This window comes from Gymnogyps californianus, chromosome 21 (genome assembly GCF_018139145.2).
Source record: "Gymnogyps californianus isolate 813 chromosome 21, ASM1813914v2, whole genome shotgun sequence".
Classification (NCBI taxonomy): domain Eukaryota; kingdom Metazoa; phylum Chordata; class Aves; order Accipitriformes; family Cathartidae; genus Gymnogyps; species Gymnogyps californianus.
The window spans coordinates 6790019-6814148 of NC_059491.1; the positions used below are offsets into that span (position 1 = coordinate 6790019).

Sequence of the window (24130 nt, forward strand, 5' to 3'; positions counted from 1 at the left end):
ATTTTAGTTTTAGAAATATTGGCATAGGGGCAGAAATAACATTTTTAAATCTTGCTAAGATAAAAGCTCTATGTTTAATTATTTACACTTAATTGTTTCATCACAGCTCGTGTGGGTTAAAATTGCATAGAATTAAACCCTGTGGATGTTTGTTTGCCATACTTGCAGTTGTTAGGTGACATTCTGTACTACTTAAGTCATTATGGATGAGTAAGTCTTCTAGTCTATAAACTTAAGACTTCCTATGATTTATACTCAGGTTAGTCAGAAGGCATAACGTATTAAGGATTTGAATGAGATGCTGCAAATGTGGATGGCATACTATTGCAAACAGATAATATAAACTACTTTTTGCCCCTCTTTCTGTTGCAGAGGGCGGTGTACATAATTTGATTTACAAAACATGAAGTATATGAGGAAGACTGGAGACAATTCCTATTTTAATTTTTGTGGACTGGTGTAATACCACACATTTAAGATAGGCTTCCCGCTCATAGGCTTTTTCAGCCCAAATGTTTTTGCTTTTTCATCTGTTTATCTGAATCTTGTGAATAGCTTCAGCTAAGCTTTTCTGGGCTCATGAAGAACTCCATATAATGGCAATATATTCCCTTTTGCTTTTTGCAAACTGTTGCATCATTTCTTTATGTTGGCATGGCATACCTTATGATGCCATGCTAACATTTCTTGTACTGATTATTACATAATTAAAGAAGTTGGTGGTGAGATATAGTAACATGATCTTCAGTGCTATCATTAAAGTGGAGACTTGGCCAAACATTTGCAGAAATTGGTGTTTTAAATAGCCCAGCTCAGAATTTTCTTGCACTTTCCATGGCAACAAGTTCATCTGTTATGCAAATGTCACGTTAACAGTCTCTGTCAATGCATTGCTCTATTTCTTTTCTGCAAAATGGATATTTAGTGCTTGGTGTACAAAGCATATTTTAGTACACGTATACAGTTAGGTGTATGTGCATCTGTCTTCAGGTGTCTAGAAATATCTTCCCAAGGTGAGACTTTATTGCAACATTTATAATCTGGTTGGAAAATACAGTGATTAAAATGCTACTATTTGTATGTGAAGTGATGGTTAATGTGTAGCAATATGTTTGTACAACAGGCAGTTTGATATTAATAGCATTACTGTGAAGTTTGTCTTCCATGCTTATTCTGTTCCTCTTTCTTCTGCTTCTACTGTGTAAGCTTGAAAGTGTCTTTTTAAGGAAGAGGAGATGCAAATTCTGCTGGAAGAAATTACAGAAGAACCTTTGCTTGCTGCATTCGCTTTTATTCTTGACGTCGAGCAGCCGTTTATCTCTGCTGCTGCTGTTTGTGGTCTTCAAACAGCAGCAGTAGTACTGGTCATTGAGTTTCGAATTGTAGCGAGGGAAAATACATTAAACAATGGGGCATGCAGTTTCTCTTCAGAGACCTTGCTTCTATAACTTTTGCTTTTGAAAGATCCCTCCTGGAGACCTTTAGTGTCACTTGACACATGTGACCCTGTTGCAGGACAGACTGTGTGCGTGCGCTACTTTTGCCTCTCCTACCAGCCTGTAATGAAAGGGTGTGGAGAGCTGAACTAAGACAAGGGTGGTCAGCCCCTGGCATTTCGATTACACGGGATTGGGATCACAAGGGGTTCAAGTGCAGTGCCCTGCCGAGTCTTTGTCGTAAGAACAGTGGTGGGGTTGTGCTAAGCAGAAGGCCTGACAGATAATATGATCCTCCAGCTGTGGGAGGAAGCAATCCAGCAGAGAATGGTGAAGCCAACATAGGCTGAATGTCCAGTTTTGTAGTACAGGAATGGGACTCTGGCTATAGATAATTTCCAAGATTTTTTCCAATTTTTTCCAAAGTATATAGCTATATGTATTATCCCTCTCCACCTTTAAAATTATTTGATATATTAGGTTTGGGCAGATTGACAATACAGAACTAAGATCTTCTGTAGCTCTAAATTATTCTCATGATTCTCAGGAGTCAGAAGTTAAAATTATGTTGTGATAATTTTTGTACACTGTGAAACAGCTCATGTCAATTTTAGTGTTTCATTTGCTTAACAGTACCTAAAATTATGCCTACATAAACTAGTTGTATCTGATAACTTTATAATGGCATTGCAAGAAAAATGCCCCACCAATTATTTATAATAATGATGGATTCAGGAAAACAGGGTAATAAAGGCATTTAAATGTTGTCTTTTTCTGCACATTGTCACACATACTTGACAGCATTGTTGAAATAGGCCTCTTAATGATACTGTGTATGCAGACATTCAGATTTAATTGACATCCCCTTTAATTAGATGTTTGTTTCAAAAATTGAGCTATGCTTTGTATGGCTTGAATTTCACCCTTAGAATTGCTGGAATATGAATAAAAATGTGTTGCTTTTGCATCCTTTTTACATGGTTTTTTAATGTTCAGTTTTAGAAAGCTTTAGTCTTGAAAATGGAAAAGTTGGTTAATGTTGTCATACTCAGTTTGTATTTTTGAATCAGAGAGATAGGTACCTTCCTACCTAGGGGAGGAATTTTATCGGAGGCTGTTAGAAACGGTTTTATGGGTGCGTGCACACTAACAAGCGGGATGCATCTCTATAGCCAAACTGGAAAATGCTCCTAGTATAGCATATCTTACACTAACAAAATAAAAAGAAAAGCCTTTTCTGGCTTGACTTGTGCCTTTTCAGTCTGTGAAAAAAAATTTACCACCAAAGCTGTTCTATGGCAGCACTTGAATATCTGAGCCTTGGGATCTTGGGAGGCATCCTATTTGGTTCTGTAGTAATTTTTCTTGCCAGTACAAGAGCATTTTTCCCCAAAGCATTTGGTAGGCAGTGGTTTCATGTTTTGTTTTAAGTCGGAAGCTTTTTAGTTCAAAAGACATTTTTCCCCCCAGGTAATAATGTACGTGTGTGTTCAGAAGTACACGTCAGAGTTTTTCTGCTAAGCTTGCTCTAATCAAGTTTCAAAGCAATATTTAAATGCAAGTAGTTAAAAGGAACTTTGGTATATTGTTGTATTAACAGTAATATTATGTAAGAAATATTGGAAGTTGATGTCATAATATTTAAGTAACGTTGTTTTAATAGAGCAGAATTGTTGAGGTTTTTTCTTTCAAGGTTGTAATCTGTTCTGTTCCTAGCCTAATATTTACTAGCTTTGTGACTTATCCCTAATATTTTTACTCTTACTTCCTCTTTCTCCAGTAATTTGCAGTGTGACATTTTGAACAATGTAGTAGAATAACCTCACCTATCCTAGATCACTTAAAACTTTGGACAGCAATTTACGAATGAGTTAATTACCATAGGCTATGAGATGGTGGATGCTGTGAGTCAAATATTCTTTGACGCAGTAATACGATGGAGGTGTAAGTCTGCAGTGCTTAACATGCAGCCCCTCTTAAAAAAAATGAATGAATAACTATGCAATGAACCTGTAGTATATACTTTGAAATGTGGCTGTTGGCTTAGATCTTTAAATAAAATATTTGCAGAACTTTGTGGGTTTGAGGTCATGTTTTCAGCAAATTTCTGTAATCCCCATGATTGTACGAATAATCCTCATAAGCATATATTTATATATATGAGGCATGTCATACCTACCAGCTTTCCCTAAATGTTAAGAGTTCTTAGCTGTTTTCAGTGACTGTAAGCAGCTCTTAACATGCGGGTATGTTGCCATTTATTTAGCCAAGTGGTTTATGATTTGGCTTTGCTGTCTGAGCGGGTGCTGGTAGATAATAATGAAAGGTTTTGTAAACAAGATTTCACTATGTAATGAACCGTGGCTAATGGTAGAATAAAAAAAAAAAGCAAAAAGCAAAATGAAGACACTTAAATGCTAACAAAGGAAAATGTGTTAAAAGAACAGCCTTAGTATTCACATCTTCATAATGGGCATTTTGAATTCAATATTTTTTTTTGGTGCTTAGTTACTTTACTGTTTAATCAATTCCATTTATTAAATATGTAAGGTCTTTAACAGTTGTATGCTGTGACATTCACAATTGGACAAGATTCTAAGAAGTCACTGCAACATGTTTCTGCTTTTTTTCATGCTCCTCCAGCCAACACGACTTGGATTTAATTTTTTGGAGCAATTTATGCTCTTATTTTGGGTATGGCGCTTTTATGTGTAGAAGGCATTTGTTTTTTCTAGCCTGTCTTCCAGAACAAACAAGTAGTCAGATTTTTACAGATGCCTGAAGGTTTAAGGAATTTACTTTGAAAAGCGTGACATCCACTAGTATTCTGGATACAGGAACAGAGGAGTTCTGGTGCACAGCAAACTGTTTCTCAAATTAAAAATCAAGTTGCATCAGTATTTTAGAATTCATTAATCAGAATAATGTGGAAATAGTCATGCAGTTGTCTTCTGCTGAATTTTCTGTAAGGATTTTTTTAGCTTGTATATACACTTAATCTTTATTTCATTCTCTCCAATGCCAAAATACTGATTTTTTTCAATAGGAGAAAAAAAAAAATCAGAAGCTGATGTATAGAATAGTAGCAACTACTGCATGGGACTGATGCAAACTTTCACTAATCTGAACCAGTCCCAAAGGAGCTTGACTAGCAAGTTTATATTATTACACTGTAATTTGCATCATGAAACTGTGTGGTGATCACTCTTTCATAGAATGATAGAATGGTTTGGGTTGGAAGGGACCTTAAAGATCATCTACTTCCAACCCCCCTGCCATGGGCAGGGACACCTTCCACTAGATCAGGTTGCTCAGAGCCCCGTCCAACCTGGCCTTGAACGCTTCCAGGGAGGGGGCATCTACAACTTCTCTGAGCAACCTGTTCCAGCATCTCACCACCCTCACAGTAAAGAATTTCTTCCTAATAGCTGATCTAAATCTACCCTCTTTCAGTTTAAAGCTGTTACCCCTTGTCCTATCACTGCACTCCCTGATAGAGTCCCTCCCCATCTTTCCTGTAGGCCCCCTTTAAGTACTGGAAGGCTGCTATAAGGTCTCCCCGGACCCTTCTCTTCTCCAGGCTGAACAACCTCAACTCTCTCAGCCTGTCCTCATAGGGGAGGTGCTCCAGCCCCCTGATCATCTTCGTGGCCTCCTCTGGACCCGCTCGAGCAGATCCGTGTCTTTCTTACGCAGAAGGCCCCAGAGCTGAATGCAGTACTCCAGGTGGGGTCTCCCCAGAGCTGAATAGAGGGGGAGAATCATCTCCCTCGACCTGCTGGCCACACTTCTTTTCATGCAGCCCAGGATGCAATTGACTTTCTGGGCTACAAGCGCACATTGCTGGCTCATATTCAGTTTTTCATCCACTGATACCCCCAAGCCCTTCTCTGCAGGGCTGCTCTCAATCCACTCATCGCCCAGCCTGTATTTGGGCTTGGGATTGCCCCCACCCATGTGCAGGACCTTGCACTTAGCCTTGTTGAACTTCATGAGGCTTGCACAGGCCCACCTCTCAAGCCTGTCAGGGTCCCTCTGGATGGCATCCCTTCCCTCCAGTGTGTCAACCACAGCACACAGCTTGGTGTCGTCGGCAAACTTGCTGAGGGTACGCTCGATCCCACTGTCCATGTTGCCGACAAAGATGTTAAACAGCGCCGGTCCCAGTATCGACCCCTGAGGAATGCTGCTCGTCACCTGTCAGAATATAACATGCAAATTAGTCCTTTTCCCTTTAGCCATACCCTTTCAAGGTGGCTGCACTTGTCTATGCTCTAAGAATACTTTTCAAGGGGTCTGTGAGGTAGCTTCTCCACTGTTTTCCAGGAGACTTGGGATTTGGGCAGGTATCTGTGGTACTTTTAAGCACCAGCACGGATGGGGTATGGGGTAGATATGTTACTGGGCTGCAGTTAGTTGTTGACTACAGATTTCAAAGGAGTACCGGAAACTCATACCAGTAATTCTTTTCCCTTATTAACCCAAGATTTTTGGGGAGGCAAACGTCTGTCTTTCATATTTCTTATAAGTTATCAAAACAGTGTTTGAGATCAGATGTGAGTGTCCTTCTTAATGATCTTGACTGTGAACATGTTTGGTGCTGCACTTAAAAGTTATTAAAGATAATAGCATCTCGTACAGTTTAGCAATATTTAATTATAGAATTCAGCTCCAAGTGTATGGAAAGACTGTGTTTAATTTCTTCCCTCCTGGCATCTGAGTATGCTTATCCCATCCCACCAGAAATAACTCAGTGGATTTTACAGTTCCATTAGTATTTTGGTTAACAGCAAAAATAGGAGCACAGATAACTGTAGGTTGTTTTGAGATGTCTTGGTTTGATCAATAAAATGAAGTATGGGCAAATAAAGATTATTTCTCTCTTTTAAATTCTTACTCTGTTGTCATCTGAACTCTGAAATAAGTGGGACTATAGCATAAGTATCAGCTGATTATCTGGACATTCGCGGTAGCATGAGATCTCCTGTGCCTGTTGCAATGTTTGTGCTAAATGTTATGCAGGTATTGTAAAGGTGTAAAAGCAGGTAATGCTCGTGCTGACCTATCTACAACATAAGTGAAGGAAAGGGGAGAAAAAGGAACCATATTTAAAAATTAAGTTTCAAGACAATTCATGCATTCCTCTTTTGATCTTTGTCACTATAGACAAGTAGCTACTTTCCATCTGTTTCTTTCATTCATTTTCCTTTGCATCTTTCTTTTGCAATTCTTTTAATGCACATACACATATATTAAGTTCTGCCCTTCATTTATTCTTTTGTCATTGTTTCCATTTCACTTTCCCTGTGTTTCATTCCTGTATCTTTCTTGTTTAGACCAAGTGGTGGATCCAGCTGGCAGTAGCAGCCATGTAGGACCCTTCAGGAACCTGATGGTAAGTGCACGTGTGTACTTATACTCAGGCTTCCACCAGGTTCTGTATTCTGAGGCATTGTCCCCCTCCTGCAGGCTTCTGTTAGTTCTTGACATCTTAACCTGTAAGAAAATGAAGGAACAGGCCTTGGGCTACTCATTGATATCCTTTATATCAGAATAGTAGGTTGCGTTTTTCATTGAAAATCTGCAGGAAGAAAATGATGCAAATCTTTCAGGTTTACGTGGATTTAAAAAGCACTTTGAGAACTCATGGAGGAAAGTCTATCAAAAGCTATTAAACATCTTCAAAAGTTCCTCAACTCTAGATATGTGGAAGCTGGGAGAGCATACCAATGAAGTATCACTTTACTATTACTCCATTCTTAAATTCTCTTCCTGAGCATCTGCTATTGAACATTCAGGGCCATGAAATGGATGCATCTGGGACAGTCATTGCCATGCTTGAGTATAGTGGATTCTTTTAACCTTTACAAAGAAAGCTGCAACCTAGAAAATGAACAAACTAAAGCTGGTAAAAGGAAAACATGAAAAATCAGTTGGTGTCTCCAGTTGATATGTGTCAGAAATTGATCTGACGCATCTAAAATTATGTAGGTACGCAAGCAATTCTGCTCGCTCTTCTGAGTAAGGGCACGTAGGTGCTAGATGAATCTTCTCTTCAAATGCGTTTATACTTAAAGGGCAAGAACTTGAAACATTTCCAGGTGTATCAGTGAGCAGGTTGAATCTTTTTTTTTTAAATTTTTTTTTTTAGGAGTGTGGCAGGAGAACTTGCAAATGATCTTCTTTCCATCAATAGCATAAAGAAGTGTGTGACTTAAGTAACTCAATTCTGCATACAAATCCTGCTATTCTAGTGATTTCCCAGATTATAATTGGATTTGAGGTACTATAAATTTTATATTTTATAAATGGATGACGCTTTGGAAAACCTGTGCACGCTTTAGCACTTACGAGTGATTTTTTGTTGTTGCTTTCACATACTTTACCTCACACTTTAAAGAGCACAATGTATTTCTAATCTTGTTATAAGAAAGAATTAATTGGGTCTTGGTTTGAAGGCTTTTACAGTAACATGTCATTATGCTGAAATTCAGTGCTGCTGTGGAATTAGATGTAGAATTGCCCAGTGGCTTCATCTGCAATACTATCATATGCTGCACCATCTAGTAAAATACTGTCTCTAACCATGGCCAAGTTTGGCATAGATGAGAGGGGCCTGTGGACCAATCTTTTCCTTCTTGTTTCCAGTCTCACCTGTAGAGATGAGAGATTCATCTAGAATTTTGTCATTTAAGTCAAGACACTGACATTTGTCTTCAGATGATAAGCGGTCTGCAAAAAAGTTGATAGCTCTTAAAGGGTTCTAGCAACTAAATACGTTTTGTTATGTTGCTCCTAAGGTGTATTGTGATGCGTGTTTGATTCCCTAGGGATGTATTGAAATTTTACATTTAGACTTTTTACCTAGAAATGGAACTGTTTGTTGATTGTGTTACTGTACATTTCAAGAGTTATTTCAGGTGACTTGGGAGATATTTCGGAAACTTATTTGAAATCCTTCATACTCAAATCTTGGTACTACCGGTTGTAATTACAAACATTAGAGGTGCTGATAATAAAAAATTATGTTCAAGTTGGACATTCAGTAGCCTGTCAGGTAAAGATGCGCTTAAACTCCTTATGCCTGTGTGAAAACTAAAATATACACTAAATCTTCTGACAGCTTGCAAGTATTTGGTATAAAATACAATTGAATATTGTATTGTCAGATAAACCAATGTTGGTTCATTATGGCAGGTTTAGACGCAGGGATTGTTACAATATTTGAGGATATTATGAGATAATTGCCAGTTCACTTTAGGAAGGGTGCCTGTGTATTTTTCAAAGTGACAAAAATTCATTCTGAGGGATTATTGTCAGTTTCTCAGACTAAAAACTGTTAAATTGGAGTAAGAAAATAAAAAAAGGTTAATTACATACATGAAACTGAAACACGCTGGAATTTGGGGAGAGCCTGTGAAATTTGAGCTCCTCAAGAGGAAATACAGATAATTATTTAGATAGAATAGAATGTTCAAATAAAAAGAAGCATTTCCTTTTGAAGCTGACCTGTCTCTGATCTGTTCTGTTGGAGGGGATGCATACTTGGAAATTTTCAGTTTGAATAGAGGAACATTTTTTAAAAATGTTTAAAAATTTCAGTTTCTTGGCTCAAGATGTGAAAAATATTTTTGAGGAAAAAAAGGAGGAACTTTTGCTGACAGGATTGTGAGTTGGAAGAATGCGCTTCTAAATAACAAAGGGATTTAGGGCTATGATGCACACTTCTGATTAGAGGGAGGGGTCAATGCGTTAAAAAGTAGCATTTTGTGTGTTAGAGGGAGCAAAGGAGGAATTCAGATTGCTGCATTCAGACAATTCTTGTTCTGAAGAGGTGGTGCGTAGAAGTGTGAAGTTTCAGAGGAGACTGGTGTCTCAACCACAGTGTTCTATGTAAAATAACCGTTCTGTGTGGAGAATACGGTCTTTGCAATGAATTGAATTGGAAGACCTTAAAGTTTCATTTGTTATCGCACAGTCCTTATCATAATATTATAGGACTGAATCTTTAAGGTTAATGGAAAAAATTAGCAGTATAACTTTGTAGTGCATTGGTAAATGAAGTTTTCAATGTCTTTACATCTTGCGTCACTGATTAGGTCTTCGCATAATGCCATTTTGCCCTAATCTCCATTGTGTTCATCATCCTGCGCAACTAATACATGCTTCTTAATTTTGCTAACAGAAAGCGTTAGCAAACTTGTTTGTGTCAGTGGACACGATGCAATACCTTTATGTTTTACTGTTACCCAGTTCCATCTAATTTGGTTTTACTGTCTTTGCCTTGTTGGTTAAGAACATGCTGCTTTTAGTCTATTTGCAATGTTATTGCTTCATTGCTTTTATTATAACTCTCTTCAAGTCATTTTTCAGAATGTTCATACAAGTCGAGAAGCCTCTACGCGTTTCTACTTTATAAGGTCTTCCAATTAACATTAAGGATTAATAGTATATGAAGGAATTTCCTATTTTCCATGTACTTGTATGAGATACAGTCATTTAATAGCCATATGAAGGTATTGGGTAACTGTATGATGTGAGGTGGTTAACTCTGGACAATACATTTCTGTTATAGTCTATTCTTGCTTTGAAAGTGAGTATAGTATTTTGGAGTCTTAGGTTTTTAGAAACTCATTGTTATCTTTACTTTCAATTTCTTCTGGCCTCTAGAGACTTACTGCTTTATCTGAATGCTGTCCTTTTTACTGATCTGTCATTTGTATTCCTCAGGGAAATAGGGTTTCTACAGAAGTGTGTTATATTCCAAAGCTGGGTGTTTTAATTCTACCACTCAAATATGAAAAATAAAAATTGTTGAACAGGAATAATAAATGTTGGGTTTTTCTCCCCAGGAAAGAAAAAGACTCAGGAAGGTAAAAACAAGGGAAAGAAGGCAGCGGATACAAAACAGAAAAAGGCTGATTTGGATTCTACTTCTGCAGATATGAGGGATTCTAAAGAGGGTGAGTTCTCAAGTATCTTATTTTTTTTCTTCTAACTATCTTTTTGAATCAAAGGACACTTTTTGTCATGTTTAGTATGTTAGCATGTTATGTTAGTGTAGCAAAGTGAATGTCTTTATGTTGTTTGCCCAAACTTTTTTATTAGTAAGGAACTTGAATATTAGAAGTATGTCATTAAACATGCAACTCTGACAACAGGAAAAACTAACGTACTGTAAAATTTAGACATAAATCCAAACTCCTTAGAACAGAAGAGCAGAGAAAAGTCCTTATTCTAAAGTAATGTCTTTGGAGCTTAGTTGTACAGTCATTATTTATTGCTATTTAACAGAAGTCAGTGTCAAGGGGAAAAAAAATACAGTCTTAATGCACCGACTCACTAAGCATGCTGTTTGTCCTAAAGATTATCCGCAAAGGTTGTTTATAAATTGGCTTGGCTTTTTTCACATAGTATGCATGTAAAAATGCCTGAAAGAGATTTTAAATATATAGTTTTTTGTCTGTTTTACAAGAATGTAAAACTTGCCACTGCTGTGTAACCGATAACGTTTAAAGCTCTGTATAGGTACTGTTTTCTTTCAAACTTCTTGTCTTGAACTTCTTTTGACCCGTTACTCTTCTATTCCTTCACTCTGTTGTCCCTTCTGCTTGCACAACACGTGCACCAGTGTTCCAGGCGTCTTATGCCCCAGCTAGGGAATAGAGAGGAACTTCTTGCTCTATACATGTAACCACTTACGCAACGTTGTGTGAATTGGCAGCAAAGTTATTTTCTTCAGCAATGGATATATCTGACAGCAGATAGGTAAGACTAGCATGCAGAGGTGTGAATAAAGAATCCGTCCACACCAGTGAAATGCATGCAGGCTCTGATTCAGAAGTGTAGGAAATAGCCATTCAGGCAATGGCTAATAGAAAATCTGATATAAAGAATGGAAAGTACTATGCCAGATAGAAGGTACACCTTGCTATGCACTACAGTACAAATCCAGATTGTTTTATTGTTAATAATTTGGGTGAAAAATGGTCAAAATCCAAAATCGGCTTGACAGGCTTCCTATATACTTTACCTATATGTATTGCAGTACTTTCCTGACACTTATTTGCTGTAAGAAAAGTCAGTGAAAGTTTTGGGGGGTTTTTTGTTTGTTTGTTTGGGGGTTTTTTTGGTTTGGTGTTTTTTTGGGGTTTGTTTTTTTTTTTTTTTTGGAAGGTTCTTGAAATGTTTGAAATGTTTTGAAGTCTACCTTGAAACGTTCTGATACTCTTCGGGCTGTTTTGGGTTTCTTGGCCACAATGTTCAATCCAAAGATTCTCTCTTAAGTATAAGCAGTTGCCTACATTTTGCTGAAGTTCCAGAAGGGAAATTCCTGAATACAGTTTTACTTTCAGTACTGAATCACAACAGCGAGAAGTAGTGGTATTGTGTTGGGTCATAAATGTTGGATATGTTGTGTTAGACAAAAAGGTAGAAGAAAGGTGTAGCATACTTTGAAGTGTTTGGTAAAAATGTCTCATGGTTTTCTTTTCATACTTTGTGTATCAGGTCATAAAGAGGAAGATGAAACGCCTTCTGTTTCTGCTGTACTGTCCCTGGAACAAACAGCTGTGATTCAGGAAATGGTAAATCAAGATGTACTTCCAAAGCTGATGATCCCCAGTCCTACCAGTGAACCACAAATGGTAACTGAGGACAAACAAGGAGAAGCAGTAAACTGTACATCGGATGATTTAGATGATGATGAAGAGGAGGATGATGAAGAAGAGGAAGATGAAGAGGAGATAGAAGATACCAATATGCCTAAAGAAAATGCTGAAATGCCTTTGATATGTGAAGAAAAGTTAGACTCTATGGAAGAGCAAAAGAGTACATCAGAAGAATCTCCAGAAAACTCTCCAAAGAAAAAACTTGTTGTGAAAATTCCAAAAGTGAGAGGTGAATCAAATGGTGATGTTCAGGAAACGTTCATGTTTCCCTGTCAGCATTGTGAGAGGAAGTTTACAACAAAGCAAGGACTTGAACGCCACATGCACATCCATATATCTACTGTTAACCATGCTTTCAAGTGTCGATATTGTGGGAAAGCCTTTGGTACTCAAATTAACAGGCGAAGACATGAGCGACGCCATGAAGCAGGGCCAAAAAGGAAACCGTTCGTAACACTAACGTCATCACAACACTTGGATAACGTTGCTGATAACCAAGTAATTGTGGATGATGGTCTCAAAGATGATCTAAACGTTTCCAGTCTTGTGCAAGACTCTGTTGTCTTGGATTCTGAGAAAGTTTCCCAAGAAATGTCAAACTCTGCTTTTGCTGAGGAAAATAAGGAGCCCAAAGAATTGCATCCATGCAAATACTGCAAAAAGGTTTTTGGAACTCACACCAACATGCGGAGGCATCAGCGTAGGGTTCATGAGCGTCATCTTATTCCCAAAGGTGTCAGAAGAAAAGGATTCTTTACTGAAGAGCCACCGCTTCAGACAGAGCAGACCCCACCAGTCCAGAGTGTATATATAGCAAGTACAGAAATGGAAGAGGAAGGTGAAGTAGATGATGTCTATATTATGGATATTTCCAGCAATATCTCTGAAAATTTAAATTATTACATCGATGGTAAAATTCAGTCCAACAGCAGCACTAGCAATTGTGATGTGATTCAGATGGAGTCCAACTCTGCAGACTTATATGGACTAAATTGTATAATCAGTCCAGTCACAGTGGAAATTTCCCCAAATTTAAAGGTTTCTCAAACACACGTGAATGAACCTCCTAAGGAGCCCTCTAGTAGTGGGAGCAATGAATCCAAAAAGAGGAGAACTGCCAGCCCTCCTCTTGTACCAAAAATAAAAACTGAAATAGACCCAGAACCTATAACTCCTACGAGTTCTTTAAATCTTCCTCTTAGCGTTTCAACAGAAAGCTTACCTTTTCATAAAGAAAAAGGTGTTTATTTGTCATCAAAATTAAAACAGCTTCTTCAGACACAGGACAGTAAGAAGATAACTCCGTCAAGTGAAATCCCTAAACTAGGACCTTCTGTTACATCATCGCCTATTTTGCCTCCAGTATCCAGTAGGTTTAAAAGAAGGACCAGCTCTCCTCCCAGTTCTCCACAGCACAGTCCAGTACTTCGAGACTTTGTCAAATCAGGTGAGGGAAAAACTGTGTGGAATGATAATATTCGGAGTTCAAAAATGCCAAAGTTGGAAAGCCACGGCAACTCACCTGCTTGGAGCTTGACTGGAAGGGAGGAAAAAGAGACTTTGAGCCCTCTTTGCTTTGAAGACTATAAAATATCAAAAGACTGGACAGCAGCTCCGACTTTTGGCAATGTGTGCAACCAGCAGCCACTGGATTTATCTAGTGGTGTGAAACAAAGGTCTGATGTCAAAAATAAGAATCAGGTTCCCTGGGAATCTGTTTTAGATTTAAGTGTGCATAAGAAGCCTTGCAGCGATGCTGAAATTAGGGAATATAAAGAAAATTCCATACAGCCAACCTGTAGTGGTGTTAAAAAGAAGAAACCAACCACTTGCATGTTACAGAAGGTTCTGCTGAATGAGTATAATGGAACGGATGCAGCCACAGACAGCACACTCAGTGTAAACAGGAGTGCAAGCCCAAGCAAATCCCTGGAGCCTCAGGCAGAACCTGACATGGATCCCAGTCTGTCTGCATCGTCTTCTGTTGACACTCAGCCCCTTAGTTCCTCTGTTTCCCCTGTGCCACAGGCATCTGCTGTACCTTCCATGTGCCAGCTGCCTCCTTTGTTAACACCAACCAATCCTCCTTCCCCACCACCCTGCCTGCCTGTGTTAACAGTTGCTACATCACCTCCTCCCCTTCTTCCAACAATGCCGTTATCAATGCCAGATGTCTCTGCCAGTGCCACTAACACTTCTTCTTGTCCATCGCCGCTTTCTAACACTACTACCCAGTCCCCGCTACCAGTTCTTTCACCTACAGTTTCTCCTTCTCCGTCTCCTGTTCCTTCTGTTGAACCTCTTATTTCTGCTGCTTCACCTGGTCCTCCTACACTCTCTTCCTCCTCTTCCTCCTCCTCTTCCTCCTCTTTCTCCTCTTCTTCATCCTCATCATCTCCATCTCCACCTCCTCTTTCTGTAGTTTCTTCTGTTGTTTCCTCTGCTGATAATCTTGAAAATACTCTCCCAATAATAAAGCAGGAAGAAACTGAAAGTGAACAACAGAAAGCAAGAGAAGATCCTCATACTTCAAGTGAATCAGGAGCAGTGCAGGAAACATTCAATAAAAGCTTTGTGTGCAATGTCTGTGAATCACCTTTTCTTTCCATTAAAGACCTAACGAAGCATTTATCCATTCATGCTGAAGAATGGCCCTTCAAATGTGAATTCTGTGTACAGCTTTTTAGGGATAAAACAGACTTGTCAGAACATCGCTTTCTGCTTCATGGAGTAGGAAATATCTTTGTTTGCTCGGTTTGTAAAAAGGAATTTGCTTTTTTGTGCAATTTGCAACAGCATCAGCGGGATCTCCATCCAGACAAAGAGTGCACACATCATGAGTTTGAAAGTGGGACTTTGAGACCCCAGAATTTTACTGACCCCAGTAAGGCGAACGTGGAACACATGCAGAGCCTGCCAGAAGATTCTTTGGAACCTTCTAAAGAGGAGGAAGATGAAGATCTAAATGATTCCTCTGAAGAGCTTTATACTACTATAAAAATAATGGCTTCTGGAGTAAAATCTAAAGATCCAGATGTTCGTATGGGCCTCAATCAACACTACCCAAGCTTTAAACCACCTCCATTTCAGTATCACCATCGTAATCCTATGGGTATTGGAGTTACTGCAACAAACTTCACTACCCACAATATTCCACAGACTTTTACTACTGCCATTCGATGCACAAAATGTGGGAAGAGTGTTGATAACATGCCTGAGTTACACAAACACATATTGGCCTGTGCATCTGCCAGTGATAAGAAGAGATACACACCTAAAAAAAATCCAGTACCACTGAAACAGACAGTGCAGCCTAAGAATGGCATGGTTGTTATAGCTGGCCCTGGAAAGAATGCCTTCAGACGAATGGGTCAGCCTAAAAGACTTAATTTCAATGTTGAGATTAGCAAAATGTCCTCGAATAAACTAAAAATAAGTGCATTGAAAAAGAAAAACCAGCTTGTCCAGAAAGCTATCTTGCAAAAAAAGAAATCTGCCCAGCAGAAGGCAGAATTGAAAAATAATCCATCCGAGTCAGACTCTCACATCTGCCCCTACTGTAATAGAGAGTTTACTTATATTGGAAGTTTGAACAAACATGCATCATATAGCTGTCCCAAAAAACCCATCTCTCCCTCCTCTAAAAAGAATTCTTCAAAAAAAAGTGCAAGTTCTTCTTCACCTGCAAGCAGTGAAAAAGGCAACAACCAGCGTAGGCGAACAGCAGATGCGGAAATCAAAATGCAAAGCATGCAGCCTCACTTGGGCAAGACAAGAGCACGAACCTCAGGACCTGCACAGCTCCAACTTCCCTCTGCATCCTTCAAATCGAAACAAAATGTTAAATTTGTACCTCCCATTCGATCTAAAAAGCCAAATTCATCTTTGTCATTGAGGAACTCTAGTCCTGTAAGAGTGTCCAAAATGTCCCATGTTGATGGGAAAAAAACTAAGGTGGTCGCTAAGAACAGTTCCTCTGGAATCTCAAGCAAAGCGTCCCGGAAATTGCACGTCAGAATACAAAGGAATAATAAAGCTGTTTTGCCAAGTAAGTCTGCTGTGGCAAGTAAGAAAAAGGCAGACAGATTCACTGTAAAATCTAGAGAGAGGATTGGAGGACCTATTACACGAAGCCTACAGCAGGCAGCAAATGCAGAGGCAGCAGAAAACAAAAGAGATGAAAGCAGTACAAAGCAAGAACTAAAAGATTTCAGGTAAGCATTTAATTTGAAGTTGAAACAACACAGGAACACGTTGCTTGCTGTTTTGCCAATTTTCTTGGTCTTTTTTTGAGTTTCTCATACTTAAATAAAAAAAAAGGTTGCATTTCCTAAAACATGGTTAAGTAGCTCAGTCATGCTGAGGTATGATGTACATACTTGATGCATTTTGTCATGTTGTCATGAAATCATACTGAGTTTGTATAGAGAATGTCTTTAATTATAAACTGAATTGAAAACTCTGGAAAAAAATGTCAGTACCTGAGTGCAAATAATCTTAACGTCTTTAAACTTAATGTTATTGGAGACACTGACCTTGTATTTGATATCTAACATATATGGTGGCCCAGAATCATTCTAGATTTAGTTTATGTCAGTTCGCTAAGCTAAAAATCATGACTGCATTTTTTACTGACTAAAATAACTTGCATTGTTGGTTTTTAATAAAAAGCATTCTCTACATATCAAAAAAAAAAACCCAAACCCCATGACCAAATACTTCAAAAATGTATGTGCATACTAATTGAGTCAGATCATTAAATACTTAATATAAGGGAAATAGACGTGTAAGAAAAGTTACGTGAACATGTAAATTTGTTAGAAGTATCATGCTCTTATGTTTCAGTATAAACAAATTTTATAATTAAAGTTTTATTTCTTTTTGAGAAGAAGCATTTTAATCACACGAAAGGGTAATACTTCAATAAATAAATAAAATCTTAATCTATGTGCCTGAGTCCCGACTTACGTCTTCATGTAGTGTCTCAAATCAATAGCATATTTTGCAAAGTGTTTATAACTTTTATTAGCATGCTCCTGCCCTGTTATTGTTGGAAACAAGTATCTGACTTGCCGAGTAACTTTCGCAAAGCTCATTGGTAACTAAGAGTTCTTTTGGTTTTGGTAATTGCAGTGCATGGCTGTGATTAACACCAGATTTATGGCTGAAGGTAGTATTTTTTTATCAAACTAATTGATAGTGGAGGAGGGGGAGGAACTGGCAGCCTCCTTCAGAACAAGCGTCCCCAGCAGAATTTGTCAAGAAGTGTCAAAATCCAAACTGTTTGCAGCTTGTGTGTCTTACGGTGAAGACCTCCTAGGTGAAAATATTGTGGAAATATTTTGTAAATTAAAGGTTCAATATAACAGAATTATTTCAAAGTGCTAGAGGGGAGTTTGACTTAAAATAGTCAATACCCAAATTAGGGCATGTTGAAGGGGAAAAATGTTACTGGAATCTGGAGACTAATGGTGTAAAAAATGCCTTTAAGGAACAAGAAATGTTTACCAGGCCTGTTCTCTTGGGACATAAACATCTTCATGTTACTTAATTCTCATCAGCTGCTCTCTTAGTGTTATGTGTGAAACTGCATTTTACATGATGCCAGAACAGATCAGTAGAATTTGAAGCCAGAATGACACATCTTTCCATCCAAATTAATCATTTGACCTTAAGCAAAATAACCGAGTACTTGGAAAACTGTGCATATGGAAATTGTTTAATAGTATTTGGGGTAAATAACAGTTTACCTAGGGGTAAGATTTCCTTGATGGTCTCAAAGACTGTTAGTTTAGTTTGGCAGCTTGTGGTTTTTACTGGTTTAGTGAATAGTTATGCTAGAAGAATTCTTGCTTTTTGTTTCTGAAATAATGTTCATAAATCTAGATTATCTAGTCAACTTTTTTATATCAAGTATTCAGTATGAAGAATTTTTTTGCCTTCATACACTAATGTCAGCACAGGCTAACTGCAATTCTACTCTATGTAGGCACTGTTGTTGGTTGCCCCCCCCCCCCCGAAATCTTAATATTTTTTCAAGACTTGCTTCATGTAATATTTGTCTCCAAATTTGTTTTTCACCTTTCAGTTTTTCTGTGTAAACATACTCCGTTCACAAATAGTTTGTTTTGTCATTTATCTTCAGTTTTTGTTTTTTATTTTCTAGGAATCTCCTGTAAAAACAAAACAAACAAAAAAATCCCTTAATGACATGGTAGAGCTGTTGCATGCTCAACTTAGGATAAGCACTACGACAATGGATGTGAAATCCACCAAGCTTGCGAAACCAGCTGAAGCTGACTCACAATCATAAAATTGCCTGCAGGCTTCTTGCTAATATTCAGTGTCAGGCATAGATTTTCTTATTTCGTGCCTGACACACATGCTGGGCTACAGGATGATTCAGATAAGAGAGAAGGGTACTCTTAAAAACAAAACAAAACCCACATGAAACCATCAAAAGAAATAGTGGGATTAACTAAACCAAATCTTTTGCTCTTTTGTTTGCTTAGATCCTGGTTTTGTCCATACCTTTGTGAATGGCATACAGTATACTTGGCAAAGCAGGTTCCTTAATTTTGTCAATAATTCAGTGTAGATTCAGGGACAACAAATGTTGCTGCACTCAAAGTATTTTTGTCATGTATTAAGTCTCTTAAAGCCTTTTGTCTAAATGAATCAGTAGAGGCCAACCTAGCACGACAGAATTTCCTTTTCTTCCCACCTTCTCCTCACTTTCTGAGTCTTTTAGATGTCCAGCGTACAACGGGAAAAAGCCTGATTTGGATATTTTATGGATTTTTCCAAATTCCTATTTATACATGCAAATGAAACTTTATATAGCAATGAAATACCGATATCAATTTCTAAATACCATATATATAATGAATGCAGTGTATCTTTTTATCAATAAGAAGGCTAGACCAGGACTACATACCTGTATATTTTGCAAGTTAAATATATAATTACTCTAAAAGGTCGTTCACCTCTGTCTAATAACTTAAGACAACAAATTGGTCTGTTCATAACAGCTTTTTATGGAAATACCGTTTGTCATGTGTTCATATAGCTTTCAAGATTAATGACACAATTGATGGAAAGTGACTAGTTTCTTTATACAGCCACCCCTTTTATTTTTTTGTTCTTGACTTAAAAAGTAATCTACCTCTTAAAATTTGTAGTTTAATACTTGTTTGGTGAATTTGTGCCACTTTAACTTTCACTTTCACTATCATTCCCATTTTGTTACATTTCTGTTATGGGGACTTTATGTTGAAATATTGTATAAAGCATTTGTAGCAAGTTTAAAAAATAAAATATTTAAAATTATTTAAATTGTTTTGGACACTTCAATTGTACTATATGTGATTTACATTTTACATTAATTTCATTTTGTTTTCATTTTGGGTTGTTAATCTTGGAGCATGTTCCTGTATTAAAGTTTGCTGTTAGTTATATTGTTTCTTCTATTGGAGAGTGATATAAAGACTATTCTAATGAAAACATTAAAAATTACAATTTGACATAAAAGCGGGGTTGTCATTGCTTTTGAACATTGTAGCCTTGCTGAAGATACTGTAAATGCAGGTAAGCAACTGAAGGGGGATTTTTCTCCTCCAGCATGCAGTACATCATGTAAGTTGCGGATGTATCAAAGAGTCTCTGTGGTGTTGCAAGCACTTAATGACCAACTAGATGGAACTATCATGACACATTTTATATAACTGTAACCAATAAAGTAAACTTTTTAAAAACTTGTGGGAAACTTGCCTTTTGTATGGAAACCAGATGTACCAGGAAAAATGAGACAATGTACATCTAGAAGGAATTAAGTGTGCTTGCATTCTTCAGTTGTCTACACCCAGTTCACTGAAACAAATTTATACTGGTTTGACACTTCTGAGTTAGTCTTAGATTTTTGCTTTTTAATTGTGGACACAGTTAATAAATTTAAACTATTTTAATTAAAATTACACACACTATTTCAACATTTTGTGGTATTATGATGTTCTATTTTTATATGCTTTAAACTTGTGAAATAGTTTAATTTAAAAAATACATGTAAAGAGTTTTGGCTCTTGAGAGTTTTGGAATGTTGTAGTCCACCACCAAGATCTACATTCTGCCTCCTGCAGTGGAGCTGGAAGCATCTGTGTCCGTATTAGTGTGGCAGTTGGATGGAATAATGTAACATCGTTAAGACTAACAGTATTACAGTAGCCAATTTCTTAGCGTATTCACTACTAATCCAGTAGTAAGTTAATATTTTATGTAGTTGTCTATGCAAATTAATACTTCTGTTTGAGTAAGATTCTTTGGCAAAAACTCCCTGTTTATTTTCTCATGTGATATGTCATTCCTTCGACATGTTATCTTCTCCATAATAAAGTTTTCCCTGAATTTTAACTGATAAGGAAGATCTGGTACAATGATGCAGAATTTCTAAGATTGTTCACTGAGTGTTTTTGCAGGCACATCTGCATTGTGATGATATACACTGCAGTTTGATAGTTGCACCACGATTAGAGGTGAATTTTTAGTCTAGCTTACAGCAGCAGTTATATCAGGTGGTAGGACAGCCACAGTGAAGGTTTTTAGTATTGATTAGGTTTTACTATATTTGCCTAAGTGGAAACATTTTGTTTTGCATACCCATAGTTGTATTTGGATATTTTATAAGAATCAGGACACATGAAAAAAAGGTAAAAACTCTCCTGTAGTTTTGAAGTTACTGAGGGTGGGACATAAACTTAACCTTAAGTAGTCATTTCACATCTTTCTTCTGTTACTGACAAATGAAATACCAGTTGGTGTTTGGTCTTACTGCAGTCTCGGTATTTTGATCACCTTGTAAGGATTTCTTAGAGATGTCTGTCAGTGAACTGATCATAAATAAACCAGCTTCCTTCCCTCATTTCTTAATATTATGGCAGAAATCCTGTTGCCATTGTTTTTAATGTTTCTCTGCTGTGATATTAAATCCTGTTGTGTCCCAAGGATGCTGCCACACTGAGATGTTCACACACGTTCGTACAGACCAGTTCTCAAGTGAAGTGCTATATGATGGAGACTGTATTCAAAAGTGAGAGCTAATCATCAAGGAAGAAGTTTCATTCCTAAATAGGCGACTCATCACAGATAGGAAATGTACAACTTTTATAGTTGCTATTACTAGTGCATCTCATCTGCATAATTGAATTTCTGTGGCTTTTATAACTGCCTCTTCATGATCTGAATGCAACAATAAAACTGTAACGACGCCCACAAAGTGCTGACGTTTCTTGAAATGCATCCAAGCAGGCAATGAAAACAATTAAACTTGTCCTGTTTACAGAGACTAACTGACATGCTGGTCAAGATCAAATGCAGTGTCAGTTTAATAAAAACAGTAATGCTGAAGTGTGTAGGGAGATGGGAGATCTAACATGTTGTGTTTACCTTTTTTTTTCCCCATTATCCAGTTTGCTAGAAGGAGTTAAAACCAGCTTGTATCAGAGAATGCCTTGAATGTATTCAATCCTAGGCATTACAAGACAGTCCAGATGATGCAGCCAGGCCCCCTGCATATAGTGTTTCCTGCCTTGCTCTGTAAGCTCCTGACCCTTTGTGTAAGCTACCTGTAGTTGATTTAGGCTAGTGTATTTCTAGTACTATGTTTCGTTGGTATTTTGTATTGTAAGCCGTTATTTAAAATTCTGGTTTAGTTGCTGATGATTTTCTTTAGGGAGATGTCATAGAAAACTAGATCCTGGCAATCTGATGTGTAAATTTTCAATTTCAAATGTAGAAATGAATAGCACTTCCTTCACTTACTGACGTTTGTGACTTCGTTTCCAAAATTATGGGGCCAGTTCCAGCTTTTACTGGAGTCAAGTTCAGCTAAGAAGCTGAGTTGCAGGTGATAACCAGTGACAGACAAAATAGCTTGTGAATGACCTTAAAAAGAGAACTTAGAAGACCGTACATACTAATTCTAGCTTTTATTTACTGAATGTGTGATCTGCATGAGTCACATGATATTCTGCTTCTGTTCGTGATGAAAATGAGCTAAAGGATAGATTCTGAACAACAAATGCATGCTGTTTTGGATCTGAGCTTTTGTGGTAAGTGAATTATGAAAAAGAGGTAAACTTCTACATCTTCTGTTTAATTAAACTGGTAAAGAATTAGAAAGAAACTCTTCAGACTAGCATGAAATTTCATAATACTAACTGAAGATACTTTGATACCAATATAGAGCAAAGCTGATTTTGGGTCACCCCTGTAAAATATTTAAAAATAGAATATCAATACTTGTTGTAGAATTAATACCGTATTGTGTTTGCTGTTTTTAAGCCATAGCTGGAGTTTTGAAAAGTGCTCAACAGTTAGATGCACAAATGTTACAGAAGTTTAATGGGAACTCTGTAAAGCTTCACCTATACAGCCACAATAATCTGAATTACTTTTTGAAGTGGATTGCTTCATCTAAACTTTGTGGACGGACAGTTATCCAATATCTAGTGAACTGAGAGCTAAAGACTACTCAAAAGAGATGTCTTAGAAAACACTTGGGAATAAAGTACAAATTCAAATGCTAAAGAGATTTAAAAAAAGCTTATATTCAGATTGCAGTAAAAATCCATAGTTTCCTTCTTATGTATGCCATGTGATGCATTTTAATTACATAGTTGCATACTGTATTTTTTTGGTAGAAACCATGTCGCTTAATTCATAGGGTGGAGCTGCTCTAAAAGTGAATAGCAGCTCTCTAATGGAAGAGGGTATGTGTAGGACCTTCCAGTATTTTTTGGAAGAGTGGGAAGGTGAGGAAGATAATTCTATTTCAGAGCAAGATGCAAATAAAACTATACGAAAGGCATGATGTATTAAGTGTACAGTTAATGATCCATTTTACACACCAAATGAGACAATGAAAAATGCTGATGTTATTAAAGATGGGTCTTTATTCCATATGTATGAATGACTCGATGTCATTTCCTAAGCTTTCTTTGGGGTCTTGGCTTTGCAATTTAAGTAATGTCTTCCAGGTATTTTTTGAGTGAAATTAATACCAAGGTAACACTCAGACTGTAGCTGCAGTTGGTGCTGCTTTGTGCTCATCACTTAGTCAGGCAAGGGTCCCCACCCAAATGTTTAAAATGCAAATAGATTATTAGACCAAGAGTGGGAAAGGAAGCTGTTGGTGTAAAGCATCCAGTGTCTAATACGAGATCCCTGGCAGAACTCAGAAAGGAACAGGAGATATTAAAGAGTCCTATTCTATCTCTGGACCACAGTCTCTCAGCCGCTAACTACTTTTAAACCTCTTCCTTAGTTAAGAGGAAGCCTTGTTGCTATTGAGTCACCTCTGACTACTGCTTCCCATGCATACTTCATCGCTTTTCATTCTCATTTTGCTGATCCTGCTCGTTTATTTCTCTTAGTAAGTCTTTAAAAATGCTTTTGGTAGAGTGTACTTTTGAAAGCATACATTTGAAAAAGAGCGTTGAAATACTGCTTTTTTTTTTTCCAGATACCAGACAGTAAAACACTGAAACTCAAAGGGAAGCTTGAGCAGGCATCAAGTTGGAGGGAGGCTTTTTCTTAAGAGATAGGTAGCTGCTTAATTTTTCTAATTTATTCGAAGCTCAAGTGGTTTGTGGAACAGTATAGTAATCAGCAACATGCACTTTGTTTGTATATCTCTCTCTGCTTCTTTTTTGTAAGACTTTTATGTTTCACAAGCCGAACAGGGTGTCTGAGTCATGTTTTGGATGACAGTACTCCCAGAAACTGCCAAAGGGGTGTGAGAAACAGCTTTGATTATGCAGCGGATGATCCATTTTTCAGAAATACAGGCTCAGCATTGAGTCTGTATGGTGCAAGGTGGTATTACACACTGGAGGTGTGCTGCTGCCTTTCAGATGAACAGCAAAATTGAGACTTGCACTACTCATAATGCCCTGTGTCAGTCAAAAAAGAATAATAATCTCATATCTGGGCCTGTTTCAGCAGAGCCTGCCTCAATTCCTTCTGCAGTTT

The 24130-nt window shown here is 37.6% G+C and overlaps 1 protein-coding gene across 3 annotated transcripts in view; it reads left to right on the top strand.

Moving 5' to 3' along the window:
* The window catches only part of PRDM2 (PR/SET domain 2), a 63108-nt gene that overhangs the window by 33215 nt on the left and 5763 nt on the right, over positions 1–24130 (top strand). For 2 of the 3 annotated variants that reach the window (XM_050909271.1, XM_050909273.1), the window contains 2 exons: positions 10289–10399; positions 11946–16320. In XM_050909271.1, coding sequence (XP_050765228.1) covers positions 10289–10399; positions 11946–16320 — 4486 coding nt within the window. Of the gene's footprint in view, positions 1–10288; positions 10400–11945; positions 16321–18272; positions 19834–24130 lie in introns of those variants that run through there. The other variant, XM_050909272.1, reaches the window with a different exon arrangement.